This window comes from Erythrolamprus reginae, chromosome 7 (genome assembly GCF_031021105.1).
Source record: "Erythrolamprus reginae isolate rEryReg1 chromosome 7, rEryReg1.hap1, whole genome shotgun sequence".
NCBI lineage: Eukaryota > Metazoa > Chordata > Lepidosauria > Squamata > Dipsadidae > Erythrolamprus > Erythrolamprus reginae.
Window position 1 is genome coordinate 36,252,999 of NC_091956.1, and position 26,818 is coordinate 36,279,816.

Consider the following 26,818-nt stretch of genomic DNA (forward strand, 5'->3'; position numbering starts at 1 on the left):
TATTTTTCTAAGCCTTTAGAGAAAATAATAGGGAATAAACAAACAGGGAAACACTAAATACTGTAATACTAAATAATAAACTCTAAGGAAATACAAACATTAATTTTAAAAGCATACTATTATATGCATACTATTGGGAGTGGAAATTCCTTTGTTTGGCTTTAGTAGATAAAATGAGTTTTGCTTATACAAAGAAGAGCTATTTCTCAAGAGGTTTATGGCCCTGACAAGTTGGCAAAATAATAGTGTATGTTATACTGTATAAGGGAACACTAGAATTAGCAGAATTATTAGAAATGGGAAAATAACAAAGTAGCAACATTTTAGGCAGGAATTTGCATGTATCCTTGCGGTAGGCTGTAACCCATCCCTTCAGATAGCTGATGTGGGAATGGGAAGTATTTTCTTTTCTTTTTAAATAATTTTATTAATTTTCCACTTTTAAAATGAAAAAATAGTAAATACAGAAGAAAATAAAAGAAAATTAAATTAATAATAGTATATACAGATATTAGTACTGTATTATATTAGCATTAAAGTCACTATATTTATATATTAATTATACACTAGACTATAATTTGTCTCAAGTATATAAATTAGTATATGCTTTTTTTCCATTAACAAAATAATTTCATACATACTTCAGTGATTTATCATGCAGGCTATATTGCCCTTCCCAAACTGGCGGCCCTGGCCCTCTGGAATCAACTCCCCCCAGAGATCAGAACTGCCCCCACCCTCGTCTTTCGTAAATTGCTTAAGACCCACCTGTATCGCCAGGCATGGGGGAATTGAGATATCTCCCTCAGGGTTATATAGTTTTATGTATAGTATACTTGTGTTGTATGGTTTTTAAATGATGGGTTTTTATATGCTTTTTAAAAAAAATATTAGATTTGTCACATTGTCATATTGTTATTATTATTGTTGTGAGCCGCCCCGAGTCTCTGGAGAGGGGCGGCATACAAATCTAATAAATTATTATTATTATTATTATTATTAAAGTCTAGATTTTATTTATTACATAATTTAAAATATTTAAGAAAGTAAAAATAATAAACAAATTAACCTGAAACCCGGCTGGGCATATTTCAGAGAGAGGAACTCCTCCCTCTGGGCCCAGCCAGGTTTCAGTCACACATACCAGGTCAGCCTTCTCCTCCAGGATAAGATCCCAGATAAGAAGGATATTATTCACAACCGACCTGGCATTGAGCAGCAGCAGCCTGAGTCCAGGGCCTGGATTGCACTCATCACCAGAGCCCCAGGTTGAGTCCATGGGGCAAGAACATGGGATCGCTTTCAGCCTGCCCCACATCTCCCGTGATATCTGCCTCTCCTCAGCAGCACTGGAATTTTTGGCCCTCTTCCACCCCAGAGATAGGTTCCCCCATCCCTCCTGCCTCAACATCGCCAAGCAAGCTAACCCAATTGTTAATTCCATTCATCTCATACATACCTTCCTTCCGATCCCAAACATCCATCACTAAAATTACCCCCCAATAAGTTAGTTTAAAAGAATATTAAATTTTTTTAAAGGTTAACCAATCAATTATAAATTTAAACTGAGACAGTAATATAATTAGAATCAATTAATATAAAAATCAGTTCTTAAATCACTAATTGAAAATTCATCAGTCAGTCAATCAATCCAGGTCAAGATGATAGTAAAGTCTTCTATAAGTCTTTCTTTAAACGTCTCTTTCAAGCTGAAGAGACCAAGGCATTGCAACCTGGTTTCATCCAAAGTTTAAGTTTGTTCTATAGTCTGTTCTTCTCTTTTTAAGTTTAGATTGTGAAACAAAAAGAAAGGAATGTTATCTGGTGTTCTGATTTTCTCAATCAATTTTGTTTGTTATAATTGTCTATATTATTTCCTCATAGCATCTGCTTTAAAATACACACACACACAAACTCTTGCCCTTGTCTACTGATCTCAGATGTTCAAATCTTTCCGTTCCTGAATTTTCTTCAATTTTCCCCAGACTATATGTGTTACATATGTCCTTCTGTACTTCACTTTGTCAGAGTACAGTGGATATGTTTACATAGTAACCGGCTTTTATTACTGGTAACCGCCTCTTTTAACTGTTCCATTAATTCTCCGTCGCCATTACGCCCATTCTCGCCACCAACACTTTCTCCTTATCCTGCAAATTTCTTCATATTTAATCACCGTAAAACAGAAGAGAATCACAATCACAGCTTTTAAGCGCTCGGACTTAATCCTGTTCTTTCTTCTAAAGTAGATATCTTATCTTCGTTTCCTCAGTTGCTTCCTTTTAATTGCTTCAGATCGCCACGTCTTCAGACCGGCTAATAGCCGGTTTCTTCGTGATCAGCCTTGGGGATTTCCTTGCTGCCTGGAGAGGTCAGCTGACCTCCTTCAGATTCACCAGGGTTTCCCCTTCAAATCGCCGGCTCTGCAAGTCAGCGATTGCACTAAGGCTATTGAAAAGAGAAAGCAGCCCTTAGAGAAATCTGGGGCTGCTCCTCAGCGACGTGGCGTTGAAATGGGAGATATTTTCATTAGGTATATTAACCTGCATTTAGCTTCTGTAGGGCATCTCTCTCTTGCGGGGGAGATACCACTCTTGCCCAACCAGAAGAGAACCAAACGTTTCTATTCTTTGCTCAAACATCTCGTGTGAATTCCTGTGTCAAAATTCAACAAACACCATTCTAGGATGAGAAATAATCTCAATAGATTATCTCTTAGTGATCTTTTTCAATATATTCCAGTTTTAAGATAATTCTTTGTAAAAAAAAAAAAATCAAATGAGAACGTCTATTTCAAAACTGAGTTTTCTGTATGCTGATTGTGTGGAAATGGTCTGTTTTTAGTCTTTTCTGCATTCTCTATTTTTCGATCGGCTCACAGCAAAGCGCAAAACGCGCACTATACGCAACATAGAATACTTTAAAATGTTTAAAGTATACTGTATTCCATAACGTACTATCAATAGATTAACCTGAACATAGATATTTCTAGCACCGTACAGAAATACACCATCGGCCCAGCTCTATTTCCTCAAGGATCCTTCTCCCTGCTGGCGGACACCGGGGATTCTACTCGGTGGTGGCCGAGGCCTCAGAAATACACTTCGGACCGCACCAGACGCGTCAGAACAATATCCCATTCCCACACAACAGAAGGGGGGTGGGGCGCGGGGCGCTGTGCTTCTGGTTTCCGATTGCGTCATTTCCGCCGCCCTCCTTTCGTGGTTGAAAGATGCCGGACTACGGTGAAGTTCAGCTGTTGGTCCGCCGGCGGCGAGGGCAGGCGAGCGGCCGTGAATCAGAACAGGACAATAGTAAGTAAGTCTTGCTGACTCAAGGAAGCGGACGGGTGCACGAACCGAGGGGCTTCGTCGTCTCCTGCAGAGTGCAGCGTCCGCTCGATGTCTACCCTGTTCTACTCGGAACTGCCCTGACTTGGGAGCAGGGAGGCTTCCGGAGGGCCTCGTTTTGGGTGTATCTGCTTGCCCAGGAGGCGGGAGTAGCATTTCCTATTCGGGCGCTGACAACATTTGGGGAGGGGGGACTGATTGGTAGCAGACGGCTTCTAAGCGTGTTCCGCCATAGGCCGGGCATCCGGGTCAGGCAGGGAAGACGGCTGGACATAGGAGTTTCCTTAGGGAACCGGGCCCTATGTCTCAGAAGGCTTTTCAGGCGATGACAACCCCCTGGAAGCCAGCCTAGCAGGCCCCTGGTAGCTCGAGAAATAGCGGACTCGAACCCTCTGTCCACTTCATGGCTCTAGCCGGCGGTAGAGCAGTTTGTGGTAGTGGAGCCACGAAGTGCGTTGGTAATCTAATCGTGAGGTGACTGGGCTGGAGTGCCTGTCTGAAGGTCCCCAGGAAAGGACAGGCTCCCGACATCCTTCTGTATTTCACTAACACCTTGTAAGCTGAATTTGATAACAAAGTAACAAACAAAGCATTTGTTTATTCAATTTATAGACTGCCCATTTCCCAGTAACTGCAGTATGCAAATGTGAAAAAAAATAAAAGAGCAGCTAACACTAATAAAAAAGCATGGAGATGGCAAAGATATTCCAGATAGAAACGAGGGAAAAAGTGGGGGGGGGGGGGGGCTGATTTTACACACACTAACAGTCTGATCCAAGAAATCCAAAACCTGCCAATCCAAGACAGGATCAGCTGGGCCAGACAGTACAATATTGGTTTGGTTTTATTATGGCTGAACAATGCATTAGTTTGTAGAATTCAGAAAAAGATATATCTAGAAAGAGTGCATATGAGAGCAACAAAGACTATTAGGGAACCGGAAGTTAAAATATATGGAGAGGGTCCATATATTTGCAATGACATCCGAAGCTGCCTGGCTGCTTCGTCCCTTTCCCAGGTGAAAGTTCCCCTCCCCAACCTTTGGTTACGTTTCCGGGACTGGCAAGTTGCACTTCTTAAAACTGTTTCCATTCAGTTCTCAAGCAAGCCTCTAGATGGATCGGTGAGTGGGTGGGTGGGTGGATGGAGAGATGGATGGATAGACAGGCAGACAGACATGATGGATAGATGGATGGATAGATAGCCCCCACCCGGGTTTCCTGAGGGCAGCCCATTGCCAGCCCAGCGCACCCCGAAAACACGCTTGGTTGGGGGGGGGCAACAGCTCCGAGCAAGACGGGGAACCCCCCCTCCCAATCCACACACACACACACACCTCGAGGGGAACATGAGGCTGCGAAGCTGCGTGGGACAGGGACGGGACAGTTTTAAGAAGTGCAAATTGCCAGTCCAGGAAACATAACCAAAGTGGGGGGGGACTTTCACCTGAGATAGGGACAAAGCAGCCAGGTACCTTCGGGTGTCATTGCAAAGGAGAGGCAGTCAGCCCCCCCACTCTCTCTCTCACTCACGCACACACTCCCCTCTCTCTCTTTCTCTTCCTGTCTTTCTCCTTCTCTTTCTCCTCTTTCTGATGGGCAGCAGGGGCGAGGAGAACTTGGAGCGGTTTGTCCTCTCGCCCAGCTGCCGAGGATCAAGCGGAAGGAGGAAAATAGAACGTAAATAGTGCAACTTGCCAGTCCGGGAAATGTAACCAAAGGTTGGGGTGGGGGAACTTTCACCTGGTGTCATTGCAAAGAAGAGGCAGTCAGCCTCTCTCTCTCTCTCTCTCTCTCTCTCTCTCTCTCTCTCTCTCTCTCTCTCTCTCTCACACACACACACACACACACACACACACTCCCCCCTCTCTCTTTCCCTTCTCTTTCTCCTTCTATTTTTCTTTCCAATGGGAAGAAGGGGCAAGGAGAATTCAGAGCGGTTTCTCCCAGACAGAGAAGCCGTGCAGGATCGGAGGGAGAAGCGGCGGCCGGATTAGGACTCCGGGCCGCTACTTCAACTGGCCACTGCTTCTTTGGCCAGGGAGACAAAGGGGAGTACATGGCTGTCCCTGCAGGCTCCGGAGGAGGAGGTGGTGGAGGAGGAAGAGGAAAGGGGGCATCTTGCCCAGCCACTGGAAAGCAAAGGGAAAATCCCAGGCGCTTTGGCCGACAACAGTTGATATTGGCAGTCCGGAGTTGGGGAATCCCGGTGGGGGTGGCAAGCAAATGGAAAATCCCAGCGGTGGCAGTCACAAGGCAGGGAAATCCCTGCGGCAGTAAGAGAGTGCACGTGCAGTAAGAGAGCCCACGCACCCGAGCTCGGGTTCGTAAGGTGAAAATGGTTCTTAAGACAAGGCAAACAAATCTTAAACCCTGGGTTTATATCATGAAAAGTTCTTATGAAGAGGAGTTCGTAAGATGAGGTATCACTGTATATGTAATTTTATATGCACTGTTTAAATATAGATAAAATAGCTGTTCTCATGGCTTGAATTGGCTCTTGTAACTTTTTTGTAGACACAGAAACTAACTGGAGGAATGGAACTGTACATTGAAAATTTGTTTGTCATTTCATTTTGATGGATTAGTTGGTTTGAAAGGGTTGTTGGATGGGCTTTGGAAGTGTTTTCTTTTTGTAGTTTTATCCTTTTTCTTCAGATAAGGTGGTACTGCTTCCTGGTACGGTCAAGCTACATTTGCTGGAATCCTGCTATGTGCTTACAGCATATGCTTTCTAACAGGCATGCAAGAAAGTCATGAAGCCTTGAGAAGAATCTGTTCAGGTTTAGTAAATTGTAACTAAGAATGAAAGTGTTCTGTTTTAGTAATTTATATTTGTTGTTATTTTTTAACATTAAACTTCAGCTACTACACTTTACAGAATAACAGTGGCTTTATTTTTACAGTTCCAGGTACAAACATGGAGAAAAAGGAGAAGCCTCTGCCTAGGATTAACATTCATTCTGCATTTTGGATATTGTCATCAATAGCTATTACATATTATGTTGACTTTTTTAAAACTGTTAAGGAAATTATTCAAAAAGAAAGGTAAAGTTCTGTTTTTATACAAATGAAAGTTGTTACTCTCTTTGAACAACATGTTAGTTTGGAAAAAATATTTATTAAAATTATTGATAGATTCTGCAATCTTTCAGTACATTATACATCTTACCATTTGAGAAAATAAATGTCTAATTCTAAAATCATTTTAATGGTAACTCAATATTCCTATCTACACCTATATAGCAAAATTTTCAGTAACTGAAGTAAGAGGGTTATCCATTTCCCTCCAAGTGCAAAGTGCATGCTGTAATATGCTCCTGAATGCTAAGGGCATGAACGCTGCTGCAATGGGTGCCCAAGATGCTTACTGAAGTGCACAAAATCAACAGTGAGTGCCACCCAAGAATTGCTTTTCTCAACTGTTTAGTGACAGGAGATGAAAGTTGGGCTTATCACCATATTCAAGAGCAAGCGTCAATCAATGCAGTGGTGCCATACCCATTCTCCTTCAGCCAAAAAATTAAAAACTCAGCAATTGGTGAAAAAAATCTTGGGCACCCAACGCGCACAAATCTTGGGCACTCATCGCAGCATTCAGGCAGTGTAGTGTATTACAGCGCTCACTTCGCACTTGGAAGGAAACTGAATGAGGATGCTCATCTCTAACCTTCACAATGCCAGTCAATGATCTACTGAACATTGGCACTGCTAGGTCTCTTCTGCTAGCTTCCCGCTACATGATAATAATACCAACTTCCCCCACAAACATTCCCCATGAGAGCTACATGCCTTGTAACCAATGTTCCCTCTAATTTTTTTTTGGTGTGGGCGGAAAAGTACAGTGTCTGAACAGCAGTCCCTTCAGCACTCCCTTCTTTTTTATTAAAATAAATTACCGTATATACTCGAGTATAAGCCGACCCGAATATAAGCCGAGGCACCAATTTTTGCCACAAAAACTGGGAAAACGTATTGACCCGAGTATAAGCCGAGGTTAGAAAATGCAGTGGCTACTGGTAACTTATAAAAATGGAAAACAATAAAATTACATTAATTGAGACATGTTTTAGAATATTTATTTTAAAGAAAACCAGTAAACTAGCTCTGTAAATTTAAAAGAGGGTAAACAAATTAACAATATTAACAATAAATTAAAAAGTAAAAAAAGTAGCTCGATCAGGAACAAAGCTAAAACCTAAGAGTTAAAATCCTTCAAAACTGGATTCCTTCTCATCATTACTTGGATTTACATTATTGTTCTGTTTTTATATATGCTGTGAGCCACCCTGAGTCCTTGGAGAGGGATTGCATACAAATCCAATTAAATAAATAAATAAATAAACAAACAAACAAATAAGTGTATCCAAAGAAGAGCTTCAGCATTAGCTGCTGTGAGGTTATCATCATAGAAAACCAAATAGATAGATAGATAGATAGATAGATAGATAGATAGATAGATAGATAGATAGATAGATATAGATAGAAAGATAGACAGACAGACAGAAAAATAGATAGATAGATAGATAGATAGATAGATAGATAGATAGATAGATAGATAGATAGATAGATAGATAGATAGATAGATAGACAGACAGACAGACAGACAGAAAAATAAATAGATAGATAGATAGATAGAAATAGATAGATAGATATAGATAGAAAGATAGACAGACAGACAGACAGACAGATAGAAAAATAGATAGATAGATAGATAGATAGATAGAAAGAAATAGATACAGATAGATAGATAGATAGATAGATAGAAAAATAGATAGATAGAAAAATAGATAGATAGAAAGATAGACAGATAGAAAAAGAATTCCTGTCTAGCTCTGCCTCATAACACATTATTAGATCCTATCCAAGCAAGGACAGCAACTACCACAAAATACCATTTTTTAAACAGTTTAAATCCTTTCAAAGGAGGGGGAGGAGAATCTGACAGCAGGGGGCCTTTTTAATCCGACTCACCATTGCAAATGGCTGCCTTCTTTGAGCTAGGGAGAGGAACTACGGCGTGCCAGAGGGAACAAAAGCTGGTGCCTCCTCGCTCTGGCTCAAGCAATGGCGCCCTCGTGTGGTGACTTTGTCAATGACCCGAGTATAAGCCGAGGCTGTGTTTTTCAGCCCATTTTTGGGGCTAAAAAACTCGGCTTATACTCGAGTATATACGGTAATAATAAAACAAAACCAAAATCTATTACTATTAAAACTAAAACAACCAGCAAAACCAAAAACACAACTATTAATAAATCCATGCTTTAAAATCTTCATTTCTTAAATATTTATCATAGTATTATAATAATCTAATAATAGTATGAAAATCTATCTGAACACCAATGCATCAATTAATGCTGTATATTTCCATATTTACTTTTCTATAATTTCATTCAATATTTCCAAGCTCAATTAATTTTCAGGACTTAGCATTTACTATTATTAACTTTCAACAATCTACATTTCCACGTATATTTTAAATTAATAATGCAAAGTCATAAAATCATACATTTTCCCTTGATCTACCCATGTTACATCAACACTCCGCAGCCTGCACTGGCTGCCGATCAGTTTCTGGTCACAGTTCAAAGTGTTGATTATGACCTATAAAGCCCTACATGGCATCGAACCAGAATACCTTCGAGACCGCCTTCTGCTGCACGAATCCCAGCAACTGATTAGGTCCCACAGAGTCGTCCTTCTCCAGGTTCTGTCGACAAAATAATGTCGTTTGGCAGGACCGGGGAAGAGCCTTCTCTGTGGCAGCCCCGGCCCTTGAATCAGCTCCCCCCAGAGATTAGGACTGCCCCCACCCTCCTTGCCTTCTGCAAACTCTTAAAAACCCACTTTTGTCGCCAGGCATGGGGAAATTGATTCCCCCGGTTGTCCCATTTTATGCATGGTTTGTTGAGTTGTGTGATTGTTTTTAATAAAGGCTTTTTAATGTCTTTTGTTTATAAATATTGGATTTGTAAACTGTATTTCTTGTTGGAAGCCGCCCCGATTCTTAAAGCTGTCAAGTTTGAAGTTTGTAAAAAGTGTACATCGTTGTAAAAAGTACACATTTGTAAAAAGTATTCTGCTACACTGGTATTTTATTAAATAATATATTATTATTATTTATTATTATTTATTATTATTATTAGATTTGTATTGTAATATTACTACAATATTTGTTTCAGAATACTTTTTTCCTTGTTTTCCACTCTAAAATCTAGATGTGTCTTATACTCAGAAAAATACGGTACTATCATTCCCTGAAAATAAGACGTGGTCTCGATTTCTTTTGACCCCCGAAGAAATGGCTAGGGTTTCTTTTGGGGGTTGTCTTAATCCCCCCCATCCATAGTTCCCTCTAAGCTGAGCAGTGAGCAATCGCTCACTTAAAAATCATCATCAACTCAGAGTTTTCCAAACCTGCCCAGAAGCTGAGAGGGAAGGAGAGAGAGAGGAAGAGAGGAAGAGAGAGAAACAGATAGAAAAAAGAGAGGAAGGAAAAGAGAAAGAAAAAGAATGGGAGTAAGGAAGAGAGAAAGAAAATCAAAATCTAGTTTGAAACTAGCTCAACTATTTAAGTGGCATTTTGATATTGATAGAGTTGCCCTATTATGAGCTCACTGTTATAGACACACAGTACAGTATTTTATTTTGAAATTCTCTGAGGCAAAACAGGGTGGGTTTTTTATTTGTTTGTTTGTTTGTTTATTTATTTATTTTTTCTGTGCCACCCAGTCCCAAAGGGACTGCCGCTCAAACACTATATTTTTCCGCCCACCCCCCCAAAAAATTAGAGGGAACACTGCCCCCATCTACCAGTATGAGGCGGGGGGGCAGCTTCCCCACACACTTCACAACGGCTTACCTAACATTTGCACCAGCCATCCACAATGTTTTTGCTGTTGTTTATTTTGTCCTCACCAATGTGGTCCGGTGCAGCCAAGAAGAGTTGTCTTTACTCAGCAAAAAAAGAGGCTCTCGTTGCAGGAGGTTTTAGATTTGGTGCTCTTGGCTGGGATATTTGCAATCTCCTCTCTCCAAATGAAACAAAAGTGATTTATGCCTGTTTTTCATTCAGATACCCATGGCAACATTGCCAGCGTGTCACATGGTCAACATTCAGTAGCTTGGCAACTGACTCATATTTATGATGGTTATAATCTAGGCCGGATCATGCGCCAGACACATAGGTCGGGGCAAAATAAACACCAGCAAAACAATTGTGGATGGCTGGTGCTAATGTTAGATAAGGTGGTGCTAGGCTCATGGGGCATGTCACTTGGCCTCATGGTCTTTTTGTAGCCACAATTGTACACCAAAGGCAATCCATTAGCCAGGGTTGTAAGAGTGCCCACCACGAGGCTGTTTTGTGTGGATGGCGGGTGCGAATGTTAGGTAGCCTGGTGCAGGGCTCGGCCTCCCACTCGTTTTGCCTCTAACAGCAGAAATGGCCCAATGGTCAGGCTATTTTGTGTAGATAGCTCGTAAGATCATTAGATAAGAGTGTGCGGGGTTCATGGGGCAAGTGCCCCCTTCGCCACTTCACCTCCTAACCCCATGTTGTTAGCACTGCAAGCAATCAGAGCTGATTGATTGATTGGACTTATATGCCGCCCCTTTCCGTGGATGGGTGAGTGCTTAAGTAGGAGTAGTTTTGGGGATAGGATTTAATTTTAGTGCATGCGTTCAAAAACATGATAGCTTGTCCTTTTGGGGAAACACAGTACCTACAATCAAGATTCAGAAGAGTTACAAACAGTTGTGCAAAAAAGAGGAGAATTTGGCTTAAAAATAAACTTGAAAAAGAGCCAGGTCATACTTAATAAATTCACCAAAGAAAAGAAAAAAATATATATGTGGAGAACAAGACATAGTAGACCACTGTATATACCTTGGTCAACAGATCTCAATGGAAGATGATACAATAAAGAAAATTTAATGCTGTGTTAAATGTGGTTGGCAGACATTTGGCAAGCTAAGTGTAATTTTCAAGAACAATCCCCCTCCATGCTTTTTGATTGGTGAATGCTTCCTGTTTAAACATATGCCATTGAAACAGGGACACTCACAATCAGTACAAAATCTATGAGTGGTGCAGAGCCATGGAAAGATACATAACTGGCACCACAATACAAGATAGAACGATCAGCACATAGAAAACAAACGAGTATAAAAAATGGAAATGGACTGGTCATATAGCAGAAAGAACTGATGGCAGGTGGACTAAGGCAGTCAGAATAGATTCCACTCAATAAAAAGCATCCACAAACAAGATAGATTGACAATACCAAGCATTGCAGGCCCCAACTGGCAAAAGAAAGCTCAATACCATATTGGTTGGAAACATGCAGAAGAGGCATTTATCCTTCAGTGTATAGCCAAATACTAGAATGAAAAACATGTAAGAACATATTTCTATTTCAATATACACATAATTTCAGATACATGATATAATTATTTAAAGGAAATATGCACAATTCTCTGAGTTGGCCCCAACTCCAAGCTCGGCATACTTATCCAGTGTTTGGCAATGAAAAATGAGATTACTTTTGTCTTCCCCAAGCTACCTTACAATCTTGGATTTTCTGGTGATTTCCCATACATATACCGAATTGAATATGTCTCTGTTTAGTTATCTGTGTACATATTTTTAATCAGCCAAATGCTGCTGTTTGCTATGGCATACATTATATGTAATAAATCTGAAGAGTGTAATAAACTAATAAGAGACGTCCATGGTATCAGCAGGACTCACTTCCCAGCCTCGGGAACACTAACAGGCTGTGCAACAAACTTCTCTCCCGCCCCTGCGTTTCCCCCTCCTGGTAAATGCTTTGCTGAGCAACAGGATTGGGGGGGAGGGGAGGGTAATGTGAGTGTTAGCCCATCATACTCCTCCCTGCCTCCTCCACTCTATCTCACTGCATTGAGGACTCTATTCCCAAGCAAAGTTCCTCCATGCTCCCAGGATATCGACTCCCTCAGCGCACTTTCAGTATCACAACCTACCCTAAAAGCATGAAGGCAGGGGATTGGGAGTGCACTTCTTAGCGGGGTCCTTGAAAGAGAAAGCCAACCCTGCCCCAGAAAAAAACCTGGGAGGGAACAAGGGGAAACCGAGGTTCATCCAATTGGGAAGAGAAGAAAGCAAGGGGACGCCAAGACCCTTCAGAACCTACTAGAACCACAGTGTGCACCTTTGCAAGAAGGAACTCCCCCAGGCCTAGATAGTTTTATGTATGGTATGCTTGTGTTGTATGTTTTTTAAATAATGGGTTTTTTGATATTTTTTAAATATTAGATTTGTTCTTTGTACATTGTTTTATTATTGTTGTGAGCTGCCCCGAGTCTGCGGAGAGGGGTGGGATACAAATCTAATAAATAAATAAACAAAGGGTTTTTTTAAAGTTTCAACTCCTTTAGGAATTTCCACTTGTGGGCAACTATAGCTCCTTCACAACCTGTGGACTTCAACTCCCAGAATTCCTGAGTCCATGGGTCACAAAGTTGCAATTCATAATAGTAGCAAAATTCCAGCTATGAAGTAGCAACAAAAATAATTTTATGATTGGTGGTCAGCACAGCATGAGGAACTGTATTAAGGGGTCATGGCATTAGAAAGGTTGAGAACCACTGGTTAAGGGTATGGGACCTAGCAAGGCAGCAAGCTATGTGAGGGATTGCCTTGAGCTAGGGGAGGACCAGTGTGGGTGCTGCAGTTCAATCCTCTCAGGGCTCCCCCCCCTCTCAAGACAGCCTGTTCTCTGTTTAATGATCCTTGTGGTTACTTAACAGTTGCAAAAGGGACAAACAATTGTCATTATGTAAGCACCTCATTTAATAATCACAATAACTTACAGCCATAATTCTGGGAGCAGTTGTGGTTGGAAATCGGGACTACCTGTACAAGATTCTTGTATAAATATAACTTCAGCTATTCAAATATATTTAATATTTTTTTTACATTTCAACCCAGTATTGTCAACCTACGTATATAAAAGGACCAAATAGAATAAAATAAAATTAGGATCTATATAAAACAAACCTTCAGAAACAATGAATGTTAATGTTCCGTATGTAGACCAGATCTAGGCATTTTGCAGCCCTAGGCTAAATCTGGTCTCTTGACTGTTGTTTGTTTGTTTGTTTGTTTGTTTGTTTGTTTGTTTGTTTGTTCGTTCGTTCGTTCATTCATTTATTGGATTTGTATGCCGCCCCTCTCCACAGACTCGGGGCGGCTAACAACAGTAATAAAACAGCATATAACAATAATCCAATACTAAAAACAGTTAAAAACCCATTATTATAAAAACCAATCAGACATACAGACATACCATGCATAAAATTGTAAAGGCCTAGGGGGAAAGCCTATCTCAATTCCCCTATGCCTGGCAGCAGAGGTGGGTTTTAAGCAGCTTATGAAAGGCGAGGGTGGGGGCAATTCTAATATCTGAGGGGAGTTGGTTCCAGAGGGCGGGGGCCGCCACAGAGAAGGCTCTTCCCCTGGGCCCTGCCAAGCGACATTGGTTGATGGGACCCGGAGAAGACCCACTCTGTGGGACCTAACTGGTCGCTGGGATTCGTGCAGCAGAAGGCGGTCCCTGAGGTAATCTGGTCCAGTGCCATGAAGGGCTTTATAGGTCATAACCAACACTTTGAATTGTGACCGGAAACTGATTGGCAGCCAATGCAGACTGCGGAGTGTTGGTTTAACATGGGCATATTTGGGGAAGCCCATGATTGCTCTCGCAGCTGCATTCTGCACGATCTGAAGTTTTGAAAGGTAGCCCCATGTAGAGAGCGTTATAGTAGTCGAGCCTCGAGGTGATGAGGGCCTGAGTGACTGTGAGCAGTGACTCCCGGTCCAAATAGGGTCGCAATTGGTGCACCAGGCGAACCTGGGCAAACGCCCCCCTCGCCACAACTGAAAGGTGTTTCTCTAATGTGAGCTGGGGATCGAGGAGGACGCCCAAGTTGCGAACCCTCTCTGAGGGGGTCAATGATTCTCCCCCCAGGGTAATGGACGGACAGATGGAATTGTCCTTGGGAGACAAGACCCACAGCCACTCCGTCTTGTCTGGGTTGAGTTTGAGTTTGTTGACACCCATCCAGGCCCCAACAGCCTCCAGGCACCGGCACATCACTTCCACTGCTTCGTTGACTGGACATGGGGTGGAGATGTATAACTGGGTATCATCGGCATATTGATGATACCTCATCCCATGCCCATGGATGATCTCACCCAGCGGTTTCATGTAAATATTAAATAGCAGGGGGGAGAGGACCGACCCCTGAGGCACCCCACAAGGGAGAGACCTAGAGGTCGACCTCTGACCCCCCACTAACACCGACTGCGACCGACCGGAGTGGTAGGAGGAGAACCACTGAAGAACAGTGCCTCCCACTCCCAACCCCTCCAGCCGGTGCAGAAGGATACCATGGTCAATGGTATCAAAAGCTGCTGAGAGGTCAAGAAGCACCAGGACAGAGGACAAGCCCCTGTCCCGGCCCGCCAGAGATCATCCATCAGCGCAACCAAAGCAGTTTCCGTGCTGTAACTGGGCCTGAATCCAGACTGTCGAGGACCTAGATAATCGGCTTCTTCCAAGGACCGCTGGAGTTGAAGCGCCACCACCTTCTCAACAACCTTCCCCATAAAGGGATGGTTGGAGACTGGACGGTAGTTATTGAGCATGGCTGGGTCCAGGGAAGACTTCTTGAGGAGGGGGTGCGCAAGTGCCTCCGTATAAGAAGCCGGAAAGGACCCCTTCCCCATGGAGGCATTGACAATCTCCTGGACCCAGCTCCGTGTCACCTCTCGACTGACCGAAACCAACCAAGAGGGACATGGATCCAGTAGACAGGTGGCGGAACTCACAGCTCCAATGGCCTTGTCCATTTCATCAGGTGTCACCAAGTCAAACTCCCCCCAGACAGATGGACAAAGACGTTTAGCCCCAGTCACCTCGACTGACTTGTTGACAGTAGACTCTGTTTTACAATTGGAGTCGAGGTCCGCTCGGATCCGAGCGATTTTATCAACGAAAAACCTCGGCATTACTCTGCAAGGGCTCCCCAACTCCCCCCTGGTTAAGAAGGGAGCGGGTTACCCTAAACAGAGCGGCCGGGCGGGATTCCGCTGATGCAATCAAGGCGACATGATACATGCATCTTGCCGCCTTGAGCGCCACTTTATAAGTCTTAATATGAGCTCTTACAAGTGTTCGATCGGATTTGGACTTACTCTTCCTCCATCGCTTCTCTAGACGTCTCTTCTGGCGTTTCAACTCCCGGAGCTCCTCGTTGAACCATGGAGCTCTACAGGGTCTAGTGCTGTGGAGAGGTTGCAGCAGCGCAATTCGGTCAAGGGCCTCCGTTGCAGCCTTGTTCCAGGCCTCAGCCAGAGACTCTGCCAAACTGTGGACGAGTGTATCTGGCCCTTTGGTATGGGGAGGACCAATGGCCCTCCACAATAATCGCAGATTTTCATATGGTCCCTTAGGAAAATTAATTGCTCACTCCTGGCATAGAGAATATTGATGTTAGCAAATATATGGTGGAGATAATATATTGGTATAGAAAATATATTATTAATTTAAAAGGTTGTGATTGAACAGAATAAATACAGAATTTATCTCCCTGCCATTAAACCAATTGCTAGAAATAACCAACCCTATTACTTCCATAGAGAATTATTTCCCCACTTCAATCCCCTCTAATTTCTCTCTTAAAAAAAGCAAAACAAAGTTAACATTGGAGTCCTTGATCTTTGACCACAATTGAGCCCAAAATTACTGTTGCTAAGTGAGACGTTTGTTAAGTTATTTTTTCCAAACTTTCCAAACTTTCTTGCCACAGTTATAAACACGATTATTAAACAAATCTGGCTTTCTTTCTTTTTTTTCTTTTTTTGCAAATCTTTTTATTGTTTTATAGATACATATATCACAATTTGTTTATACAGTTTACAGGTCTTATCCAACTTTTTTACCGGTTACAGTTGTTATATGGATAATATTAACTTAATACTATGCAATGCAAAACAGGGTAAAAACATTCAAATGGTATTTTCTTTTCTTTTTTAAGGTTTGTGCTGCTATTTTTTATAAGGTTATACAAATCTTTTCCTTTGAATCCACTCGTGCCAATTGTTCCACATGCTTTTAGTTTCGTTGATTCTGTTTCCCTTAAGTAGGTTTGTCAATTTATCCATTTCTGCACATGTATATATTTTTTCTATTATTAAATTTACATTGGGGGTCTGTTTGTTCTTCCATGTTTGCGCAATTGCAATTCTTGTAGCTGTATTTATGTGAGTCACTAAAAAAAGGGTTTGTTTCGAGTAAGATTTTTTCCAAATTCCGAGGAGCATCCCCTCCGGTGAGTACGCTATTTCCTCCTTCGTGATTTCCTTTAACCATTTGTAAATTGTTTCCCAAATTTTTTGGATTTTAGGGCAGGACCACCACATATGGAAGAAAGTTCCTTTTTCTTTATTGCATTTCCAACATACATTTTGTAGTGCTGGGTAAATTTTGGCAAGTCTTGCCGGTGGTAGATACCACCTGTAAAATAGTTTGTAATAGTTTTCTTTATAGACTTTCTTGCCACAGTTATAAACACGATTATTAAACAAATCTGGCTTTCTTAATGACTTTGCTTGTCAGATGGTCAATATGATCACATGACCCCACTACACTGCAACCATCATAAATATGAGTGAATATACCAAGCATTTAACTTTTGATCAAGTGATCAAGGGGATGCTGCTATTCTTGTAGGGTAGAGCTGAGGAATTTAATCAGTTTCTCATAGAGAGAATCGCTCAGATCCAGAAAGACCTGGACTCTGACTGGGCAGAATCAACTGACGTGACTGGGACAAGTCCGGTTGTATGGGAAGAGTTTGAACTGAGTGATGCTTGATGAAGTGGGCAAGGCCATAGGAGCTGTGAGCTCCTCGACCTGTTTGTGGACCCGTGTCCCTCCTAGCTGGTTTCGGCCAGCAGGGAGGTAACATGAGGCTGGATCCAGGCAGTGCTCAACATTTCTTTGAGAGAAGGTTGCTTCCTCCTTCTGTTAAAGGAGGTGGTTGTGCTCCCTCTCCTCAAGAAGCCTTCCCTGGATCTGGCTATCCTCCAGTCTCCAACATTCTCTTTTCAGGGACTGTTGTTGAGAAGGTGATGACTCCTCAGCTCCTACAGTCCTTGGATGAAGCTGATTATCCTTATCAGTCTGGTTTCAGGCTCAGTTACAGCACTGAAATTGTTCTGGTCACACTGATGGATGATCCATGGAGGCTGTGAGGGTCTGGATGGGCGCCAACAGGCTCAAGGTCAACCCTGACAAGACTGAATGGCTATGGGTTTTGCCTCCCAAGGACAATGTGATCTATCCCTCCATTACCCTAGGGGGTGGGGAAATCTTGACCCCCTCAGAGAAGGTCCGCAACTTGGGAGTCCTAGATCCACAGCTGAGGTTAGAGCAACATCTCTCAGCTGTGGCTCGGGGGAGTTTCGCACAGGTTTACCTGATGCACCAGTTGCGGCCCTATTTGGATAGGGAGTCTCTTCTCACAGTCACTCATCACCTCGAGGCTTGACTACTGCAATGCGCTCTACTTGGGGCTACCCTTGAAGAACATTCGGAGATTTCAACTTGTTCAGCATGAAGCCGCACAAGCTGTGATGGATGTACCTCGATACACCCATATTAGTCCAACACTCTGCGAGCTGCACTGGCTGCCAATTGGTCTACAAATGCAAATCAAGGTGTTGGTTATTACCTATAGCCCAATATGGCTTAGGACAGTGATAGTGAACCTATGGCACGGGCGCCACAGGTGGCACACAAAGCCATTTTTGCTGGCACACAAGCTGTTGCCCTAGAGTAGCTCCAGCGTGCATACGTGTGCTGGTCAACTAATTTTTGGCTCGCACAGACGCTCTGGGAGGGCATTTTTGGCTTCCAGCGAGCCTCCAGGGGGATGGGGGAGGGAGTTATTACCCTCTCCTGGTTCCAGGGAATACTTTGGAGCCTGGGGAAGGCAAAACACGAGCCCACTGGGCCCACCAAAAGTTGGGAAACAGACCTCCAGGGGGCAGGGGAAGCTGTTTTCGCCTTCCCAAGGCATTCAGTTATGAAACATAGAAACATAGAAGATTGACGGCAGAAAAATGGTCCATCTAGTCTGCCCTTATACTATTTCCTGTATTTTATCTTAGGATAGAGATATGTTTATCCTAGGCAGGTATATTTATTTATTTATTTATTTTAAAAATAGTTTATTAAATTTAAATCATTAAAAGGGGTGGGGAAGGGTCATTGGAAAAAATGGGAATGGGTATATGTTTATCCCAGGCATGTTTAAATTCAGTAACTGTTGATTTACCAACCACGTCTGCTGGAAGTTTGTTCCAAGCTTGTTTCAGTAGTTTGTTCCAAGTTTGTTTCAGTAAAATAATATTCTCCACTGAACTGGAAGGAGAGTCCAACATGGGAAATTCCTCTAGTCTTATTGGTAGGGACTGAGTTTAGATTAACATATTAATGAGGTACCGCCCCCTAGCTGCCCCAGGCACCCAGTTTTAAAAACTCAGTCTAGTGTAGGGACGTAATGAGTTTTTCTCCTGGTTCTATCCAGATTAAAACCTTGATTTGTTTGTTTGTTTGTGCTTATAACATTAACCTTACTTTCCTTTTCAGGCCAGAAGTACAACTGGGGTCTCTGCCCTCCGCAGGCACCACCCCCTTCATGGCTCCTCATACGGCCTCTTCTCCCAGAGAGAACTGCCCTGAGAGAGGAGTTGCAGCCCAAGGTCACTAGCCCCCATGGTCAAACCCGGCTGGAAGCCTAAGGTGGGGGGTCCGTGCCCCCCCCACTGTGAGGCTGGAAACATTCCAGGTCGTTGGCGCTGCGATCCAAGGGGTCTGTAAAGCTGCTTCCCAGCTGATTTGTCGCGCCGCCGGGACCGTGGGCAGACGCGAAGAGGACAAGCAGCGGAACTGAAATGCTGCGCTCCCCAGGTAAGGCTAGAGGGCGCCTGTTGTTTTGGGGGCTCCGTGCCGCAGCGAGAACCCCATTTCCGGTGCCAGGCTCTTGAAGAAGCCAAACCAACGGATTTGCGCCCGCCCGAGGCATGGGGGGGGGGGTGGAAAGAGCCTCAGTGGCCGGGAGCAAGAACAGTGCTCCCCAGCCGAGAGAAAACGCGCCCACCATTTTGGATATGGGCAGAGCGGTTCACGGAGGATCCCCAGCCATAGAGGGAGTGAACAGTAGGCAGCGGGGGATAAAGCGGCCCCTTCCCCAGTGACCTCTAAAGCCAAGGGAAAGGCCTATGCAAGTAGGGCCAAGGATAAGTCTTCCTCCTCCTCTATCAAGATTTCTTTGAACTTAGGTGATACTTGACTGATTGACTAATGAAGTGGACTATCTCCTCTATTCTTAACATTTTTAAATATTTCTAATTTTAATTTTTTAATAATTTATATATTTTAATATTGATTATCAATTAATATCAATTTGTAGAGTAAACTTTAGAGTAAATTGTGTTTCTTTAAAAAAATGATGGATAATTGGGCTGGATGTGATAATATGTATGAAATGAGTGATTGCTATGGGTGGAGTGGGTGGAATTTTGATATGAATGAAATGAATAGAAATGGTATGAATGATTTAATTGGCCTACCTGACACTGGAGAGGCGGAAGGGAAGGGGGCACCGATCTCTGGGGTGGCAGAGGGTCGGAATATCCCGGTGTTGCTGGAGAGAGGCAGGTATGGCGGGAGCCATGGAGCTAGCCATTCTAGGGGAACGAGAGATCACTACTTAATAACGATCCCATGTTCCGGCTCCGTGAGCTCAACCCAGAGCACTGGTGATGAGTGTAATTCTGGTCCTGGGCTCAGGCTGCTGCTACCCAATGCCAGGTCGGTGGTAAATAAAGCTCTCCTCATCTGGGATTTGATTCTGGATGAGGAGGCCGACCTGGCATGTGTGACTGAAACCTGGTTGGACCCGGAGGGAGGAGTTCCTCTCTTTGAAATCTGCCCAGCCGGGTTTCAGATATGGCATCAGCCTCACCCCCATTATAGCCAGGGAGAGCCTTTGCCTGTGTAGACTGAATTGCTCCAGAGATGCGGGTTGTGAGTCCCTCTTGGTGAAGTTGGACTTAGGGGTTCAGGTGGGCTTGTTTCTCACGTACCTGCCTCCCAGCTACGTTTCAACAGCCCTGCCTGTGCTGCTCGAGGAAGTAGCCGGGCTGGCGGTGTGGTTACACAGACTTATTGTCTTGGGGGACTTTAACCTGCCGTCACTCGTCACCGTCACAGGAGTTCATGGCCACCATGACAGCCATGGACCTGACTCAAGTAGTACAGGGTCTGACCCACCTGACATGGTATTCCTCTCTGAGCAATTGAGCAATGGTCTGAGACTAAGGGGCTTAGAAGTGTTGCCTTTGTCATGGTTGGACCATTTTCTATTGCGGCTTGACTTCCTGGCTCCAATCCTTCCCTGCAATCCTTCCCAGGCGAAAACAACTAGGTGGTTCCACCCCAGATACCTGATGGACCCAGAGGGCTTTCAGAAGGTGCTTGGGGTTATTCCAGATACACTCATCCACAGTTCGACAGAGTGTCTTGCTGAGGCATGGAACAAGGCTGGAGCGGAGGCTCTTGACTAGACTGCACCATTGTGACCTCTTCATGGCACTAGACCCCTTAGAGCTCAATGGTTCAACGATGAGCTCCGGGAGTTGAAACGCCAGAAGAGACATTAGAGAAGCGATGGAGGAAGAGTAAGTCCAAATCCGATCGAACACTTGTAAGAGCTCATATTAAGACTTACAAAGTGGCACTCAAGGCGGCAAGATGCCCGTACCATACAACCTTGATTACATCAACGGAATCCCGCCCGGCTGCTCTGTTTAGGGTGACCCGCTCCCTTCTTAACCAGGGGGGAGTTGGGGAGCCCTTGCAGAGTAGTGCCGAGGACTTTAACATGTTTTTCGCTGATAAAATAGCTTGGATCCGAGCGGACCTCGACTCCAATTGGATAACAGAGTCGACTGACAACGAATCAGTCAAGGTGACTGGGCCCCGTACTTGTCCATTTGTCTGGGAAGAGTTTGATCTGGTGACGCCTGATGAAGTGGACAAGGCCATTGGACCTGTGAGTTCCGCCACCTGTTTACTGGATCCGTGTCCCTCCTGGCTGGTCTCGGCCAGCAGGGAGGTGACACAGAGCTGTGTCCAAGAGATTATCAACGCTTCTTTGGGGAGGGGGTCTTTTCTGGATCCCTACAAGGAGGCACTTGTGTGCCCCCTCCTCAAGAAGCCTTCCCTGGACCCAGCCATTCTCAACAGCTATCGTCCAGTCCCCAACCTTCCCTTTATGGGGAAGGTTGTTGAGAAGGTGGTGGCGCTCCAGCAGTCCTTGGAAGAAGCCGATTATCTAGGCCCTCAGCAGTCAGGATTCAGGCCCGGCTACAGCACGGAAACTGCTTTGGTCGCGTTGATGGATGATCTCTGGCAGGCCCGGGACGGGTTTATCCTCTGTCCTGGTGCTTCTCGACCTCTCAGCGGCTTTCGATACCATCGACCATGATATCCTTCTGCGCCGGCTGGAGGAGTTCGGAGTGGGAGGCACTGTTCTTCAGTGGTTCTCCTCCTACCTCTCCGGTCAGTCGCAGTCGGTGTTAGTGGGGGGTCAGAGATTGACCTCTAGGCTTCTCCCTTTTGGAGTGCCTCAGGTGTCAGTCCTCTCCCCCCTGCTATTTAATATCTACATGAAACCACTGGGCAAGATTCTCCTAGGGCATAGGGTGAGGTATCATCAGTTGTACATCTCCACCCCATGTCCAGTCAACGAAACAGTGGATGTGATGTGCTGGTGCCTGGAGGCTGTTGGGGTCTGGATGGGTGTCAACAGACTCGAACTCAACCCTGATAAGACGGAGTGGCTGTGGATTTTGCCTCCCAGGGACAATCCCATCTGTCCGTCCATCACCCTGAGGGTGGGAATCATTGACTTCCTCAGAGAGGGTCCGCAAGTTGGATGTCCTCCTCGATCCACAGCTCACATTAGAGAAACATCTTTCAGCTGTGGCGAGGGGGGCGTTTGCCCAGGTTCACCTGGTGCACCAGTTGCGGCCCTATTTGGACCGGGGGTCACTGCTCACAGTCACTCATGCCCTCATCACTTTGAGGTTTGACTACTGTCACGCTCTCTACATGGGGCTACCTTTGAAAAGTGTTTGGAAACTTCAGATCTTGTAGAATGCAGCTGCGAGAGCAATCATGGGCTTCCCTAGGTATGCCCATGTTACACCAACACTCTGCAGTCTGCATTGGTTACCGATCAGTTTCCGATCACAATTCAAAGTGTTGGTTATGACCTATAAAGCCCTTCATGGCATTGGCCAGAATATCTCCGGGACCGCGTTCTGCCGCACAAATCCCAGCAACCAATTAGGTCCCACAGAGTTGGCCTTCTCTGGGTCCCGTTGACTAAACAATGTCGTTTGGCGGGATCCAGGGGAAGAGCCTTCTCTGTGGCGGCCATGACCCTCTGGAATCAGCTCTCTCCAGAGATCAGAATTGCCCCCACCCTTCTCGCCTTTCGTAAGTTCCTTAAAACCCACACCTGTCATCTAGCATGGGGGAGTTGAGATATTCCTTTCCCCCTAGGCCTATACGAGTCTGCGGAGAGGGGTGGCATACAAATCTAATAAATAAATAAATTAATAATAATAATAATAATAATAATAATAATAATAATAATAATAATAATAATAATACAATTCATGCATGGTATGTTTGTGTGTATGTTTGGTTTTTAATAAGGGTTTTTTAATTATTTTAAATATTAGATTTGTCATATGCTGTTTTATTATTGTTGTTAGCCGCCCCGAGTCTACGGAGAGAGGCGGCATACAAATAAATAAAATAAAATAAATAAAATAAAATAAATAAAATAAATAAAATAAAATAAAATAATAAAATAAATAAAATAAATAAAATAATAAAATAAATAAAATAAAATAAAAAAAATAAAAATAATAAAAATAATAATAAAATATAATAAAAAAAATAAAATAAGATAAAGGCCCTGAAACAGTGTCTGGAGGTGGCCTTACATTCTTCTGCCTCATCCCCTAGAGGCCTAGTCCCAACAGTGCCTCCTTTCCAGCCAGTGATACAACCCCTGGGTATATCATCCCCCCAGACCTTTACTGGACCTGCGGGATCTGCTACGGAGAGGGATTGGTCACCTGACTGCCATTTGTCTCCCTTACCACCTTCAGGGGTCACATCACCGGGACTTAGGCCTGAAAGACCCGGACCATCGAGCCAGCCTATACACGTGCCTTTCAGCTCACCAGGGGGCATCCATACCCCTTCAGCCACGTTTACGCCCACAGCTGCAGGACTCCGGGCTCATACTGACACCTGGCAGGGCCCAAACCCTTTGCTACAGGACTTGATAGCAAGTGCCTATTCTCAGGGCATGGCGACGGGGGTGCAACAGCACACCTTTCAACACCCCCGCCAGGCTCAGTCTAGGTACTGCACCATCGCCCCCTTCAGGGTTTGGGTCCTTAGCGGAGGAGCTAGCCTCACTGGATGACGGCAGTGACAGGGACAACGACTTATCTGAAGATGAGACAGCTCCCGAGCAGCCGTCCTTTACTGGTCTGTTCAAGCCATCGCTCGTTAGAATACTGCTTCATAAGGCAAAGCAGATTGTAGACCTGCCAGGCTCCGTGAAACCCTCGGACACGGCAGAGGCATCCAGACCATTGGCAACTCTGTTCAAAGAGCCTACCAAGGAATCAGATCACATACCGTCTTCCTAGATTTTCTTGGAAAACCTAAAGCATCCGTGGCAACACCCAGCGGCGGCTCAAGGTCCTTCAATGATGGAAAGGAAGTTTTACACCTTCGATGACGAAATTGAAACATTGCTTCAGTTTCCACCCATCGACAAGCCCGTAGCAACCATTGTTTCTAATGCCTTGGTACCATCAGAAACAGCCAACAGCCTTAAACCCTATGACAGAAAGGCGGGAATGCTATTACGAAAGATGCATCAGATGGCCAGTTGGAGCCTAAGGGCTGCTTTGGCAGCTTCCTTTTTCAACAGGGCATCAATCACATGGATCCAAGAAATGCAGGCAATGCATTTCTTGATGGGTGCCTGCTTGCGACAGGACCTGAATAAACTAATGGCCGTGGCAGAATTCTCTGCTGACGCCACTCCGAATGCGGCAAAATTCTCCTCCAGAGGGATGGCGGCCACACTGTCTTTGAGACGCCTCTTATGGCTTCGTAGCTGGCAGGCGGACACCAAGTCGAAGTGGTCCTTGGCCTCTGCCCCATTTCAGGGCTCCAACCTGTTCGGGGAGGCATTGGAACCCGTTCTCGTAGAGGACAAGGACAAACAAAAGATCCTTCCGAAATCTTACAAGCCTCAGGAGGCCACGCACTACCCCTTACTTCAGGAGACAGCTCTTTCATTGGGACTCTTCCTCGGGCGCAACCCAGACACCGAGGTCATATTCTCAGGGGTCAGTACAACCAACCCTTCTTTAGAGGTGATAGACCCGGTTTCCAGGACAGATCTAGGAACTATCAGCAGTCAAGACGCCCCTTCAGAGGTTCCAATCAAAGAGACTTCAGACGCAACAAGTGACTCTTCCAAGTTGCTCTCCATAGGAGGCAAACTTCAGTTTTTCAGCACCTCCTGGGAGACTACATCCTCAGACAAATGGGCGCTGGCCACGGTGTTGCAAGGAGTTCGGTTGGAGTTCATGCAATCCCCACCCAACTGTTTTTTGCGATGTCCAGTGCCCTTGGATTCCCAGAAACAGGAAATCTTGGAACAGGAAATCACCCATCTCTTAGATATTCGGGCTATCAAGAAGGTACCACAACAGCTAGAAGGTATGGGGTTTTATTCAATTGTCTTCCTCGTTCCCAAGGCATCAGGAGGTTACAGACTAATCGCCCCCCTATGGAGGATTCCAGATCACCTGGTCTCCCTCAGCCAAGGGTTCATTCCCCACCCAGAACCTCAATGGTTCCAGTTAACCGTCTGACACTTGAAGGGGACAGATTGAGAAGCCATCAGCTTCCAGACAAAGTCATCTCCACTATGTAGGCTGCGAGGCTACGTCAAGGATTTACCAGGCGTCGTGGTCCAGCTTCTGTACATTTTGTGAAGAATGCCAGATTGTTCCGCAGGACTCTTCCGTGATTCCAGTCCTGGAATTTCTCCAAGTCGGTCTTGAAAAGAGCCTGGCTTCGAATACCTTAAAGAGACAGGTGGCGGCCCTGTCGACGATCCTAAAGGCTGAGAACGGCCATTCTCTGGCTCACCACCTGTGGATCAGAGATTTCCTTTGGGGAGCATCCAACAAACACCACCCTTCGGTTCACTGTTTTCCAACTTGGGACGTTTCCTTGGTTCTACAAATGCTCACGGGGCCACCATTTGAACCACTACGTACGGTCTCCCTCCACTTCCTTGTGGCGGCAACCTCAGCCCATCAAGTGTCAGAATTGTCAGCTCTTTCAGTACGTTCAGACCTTTGCATCTTCCACCCGGATAGAGTCATCCTATCTCTGGATCCGGCCTTTATTCCAAAGGTCAATACATTGTTTCATAGGAGACAAGACCTCGTGATACCGGACTTTTGTGCGCATGGAAGCCACCCATCAGAACTTAGGTGGCACAAAGTGGATGTCCGAAGGGCATTGAAGATTTATATTAGATGGACTGAAGCCTTCAGAAAGGCTTCAGGCCCTATTTGTCTCCTTTTCTCAGATCAAGATGGGCCTCAAAGTTTCACCAGACGCTTAGTTACTGGCTTTTGAAGCTTACAAAGTGAGTTCTCGACCCCCGCCAACCAGGATTACGGCTCACTCTACCTGAAGCGCAGCCACCTCAGCCACATGGATTACTCAGGCGTCCATTGAGGACATTTGCCGGGCAGCCACTTGGTCAGCTCCATCAACATTCAAACGACACTATAAACTGGACTTGTTCACCTCGGCTGAGGCATCGTTCAGGAGGCGAGTTCTTCAAAGAGTGTGCACGTCTCCTGCGCCCCTGGTCCAGCCTTTTCCCTCCCATGGAACTTAAACTTGGGTATATCCCATGTTGGGCTCTCCTTCCAGTGCAGCGGAGAAGAACCGTTGTACCTACCTGAACGGTCTTCTCAATGCACTGGAAGGAGAGTTCAAATCCTCCCGGCCAGTAGGCCCAGGGACGATTATTCGTTATAGCTCAATTGCCAGTTATCAGTTATTATGTTGAATAAATGTTATCTAGTTTACCAATTCTCTTTCCTTCATTTTTTAAAACTGAGTGCCTGGGGCAGCTAGGGGGCGGTACTCATTAATATGTTAATCTAAACTCAGTCCCTACCAATAAGACTAGAGGAATTTCCCATGTTTGACTCTCCTTCCA

At 44.6% G+C, this 26,818-nt stretch overlaps 1 protein-coding gene across 2 annotated transcripts in view; it reads left to right on the forward strand.

The window, feature by feature from the left end:
* Window positions 1–3,205: 3,205 nt before the first annotated feature.
* Window positions 3,206–26,818, forward strand: part of TMEM128 (transmembrane protein 128) — a 39,764-nt gene continuing 16,151 nt past the window's right edge. Inside the window, exons 1-2 of one of the 2 annotated variants that reach the window (XM_070757333.1) lie at window positions 3,206–3,314; window positions 6,256–6,397. In XM_070757333.1, the coding sequence (XP_070613434.1) occupies window positions 3,233–3,314; window positions 6,256–6,397 (224 nt within the window). In that variant the 5' untranslated portion in view covers window positions 3,206–3,232. Of the gene's footprint in view, window positions 3,315–6,017; window positions 6,133–6,255; window positions 6,398–26,818 lie in introns of those variants that run through there. The other variant, XM_070757334.1, reaches the window with a different exon arrangement.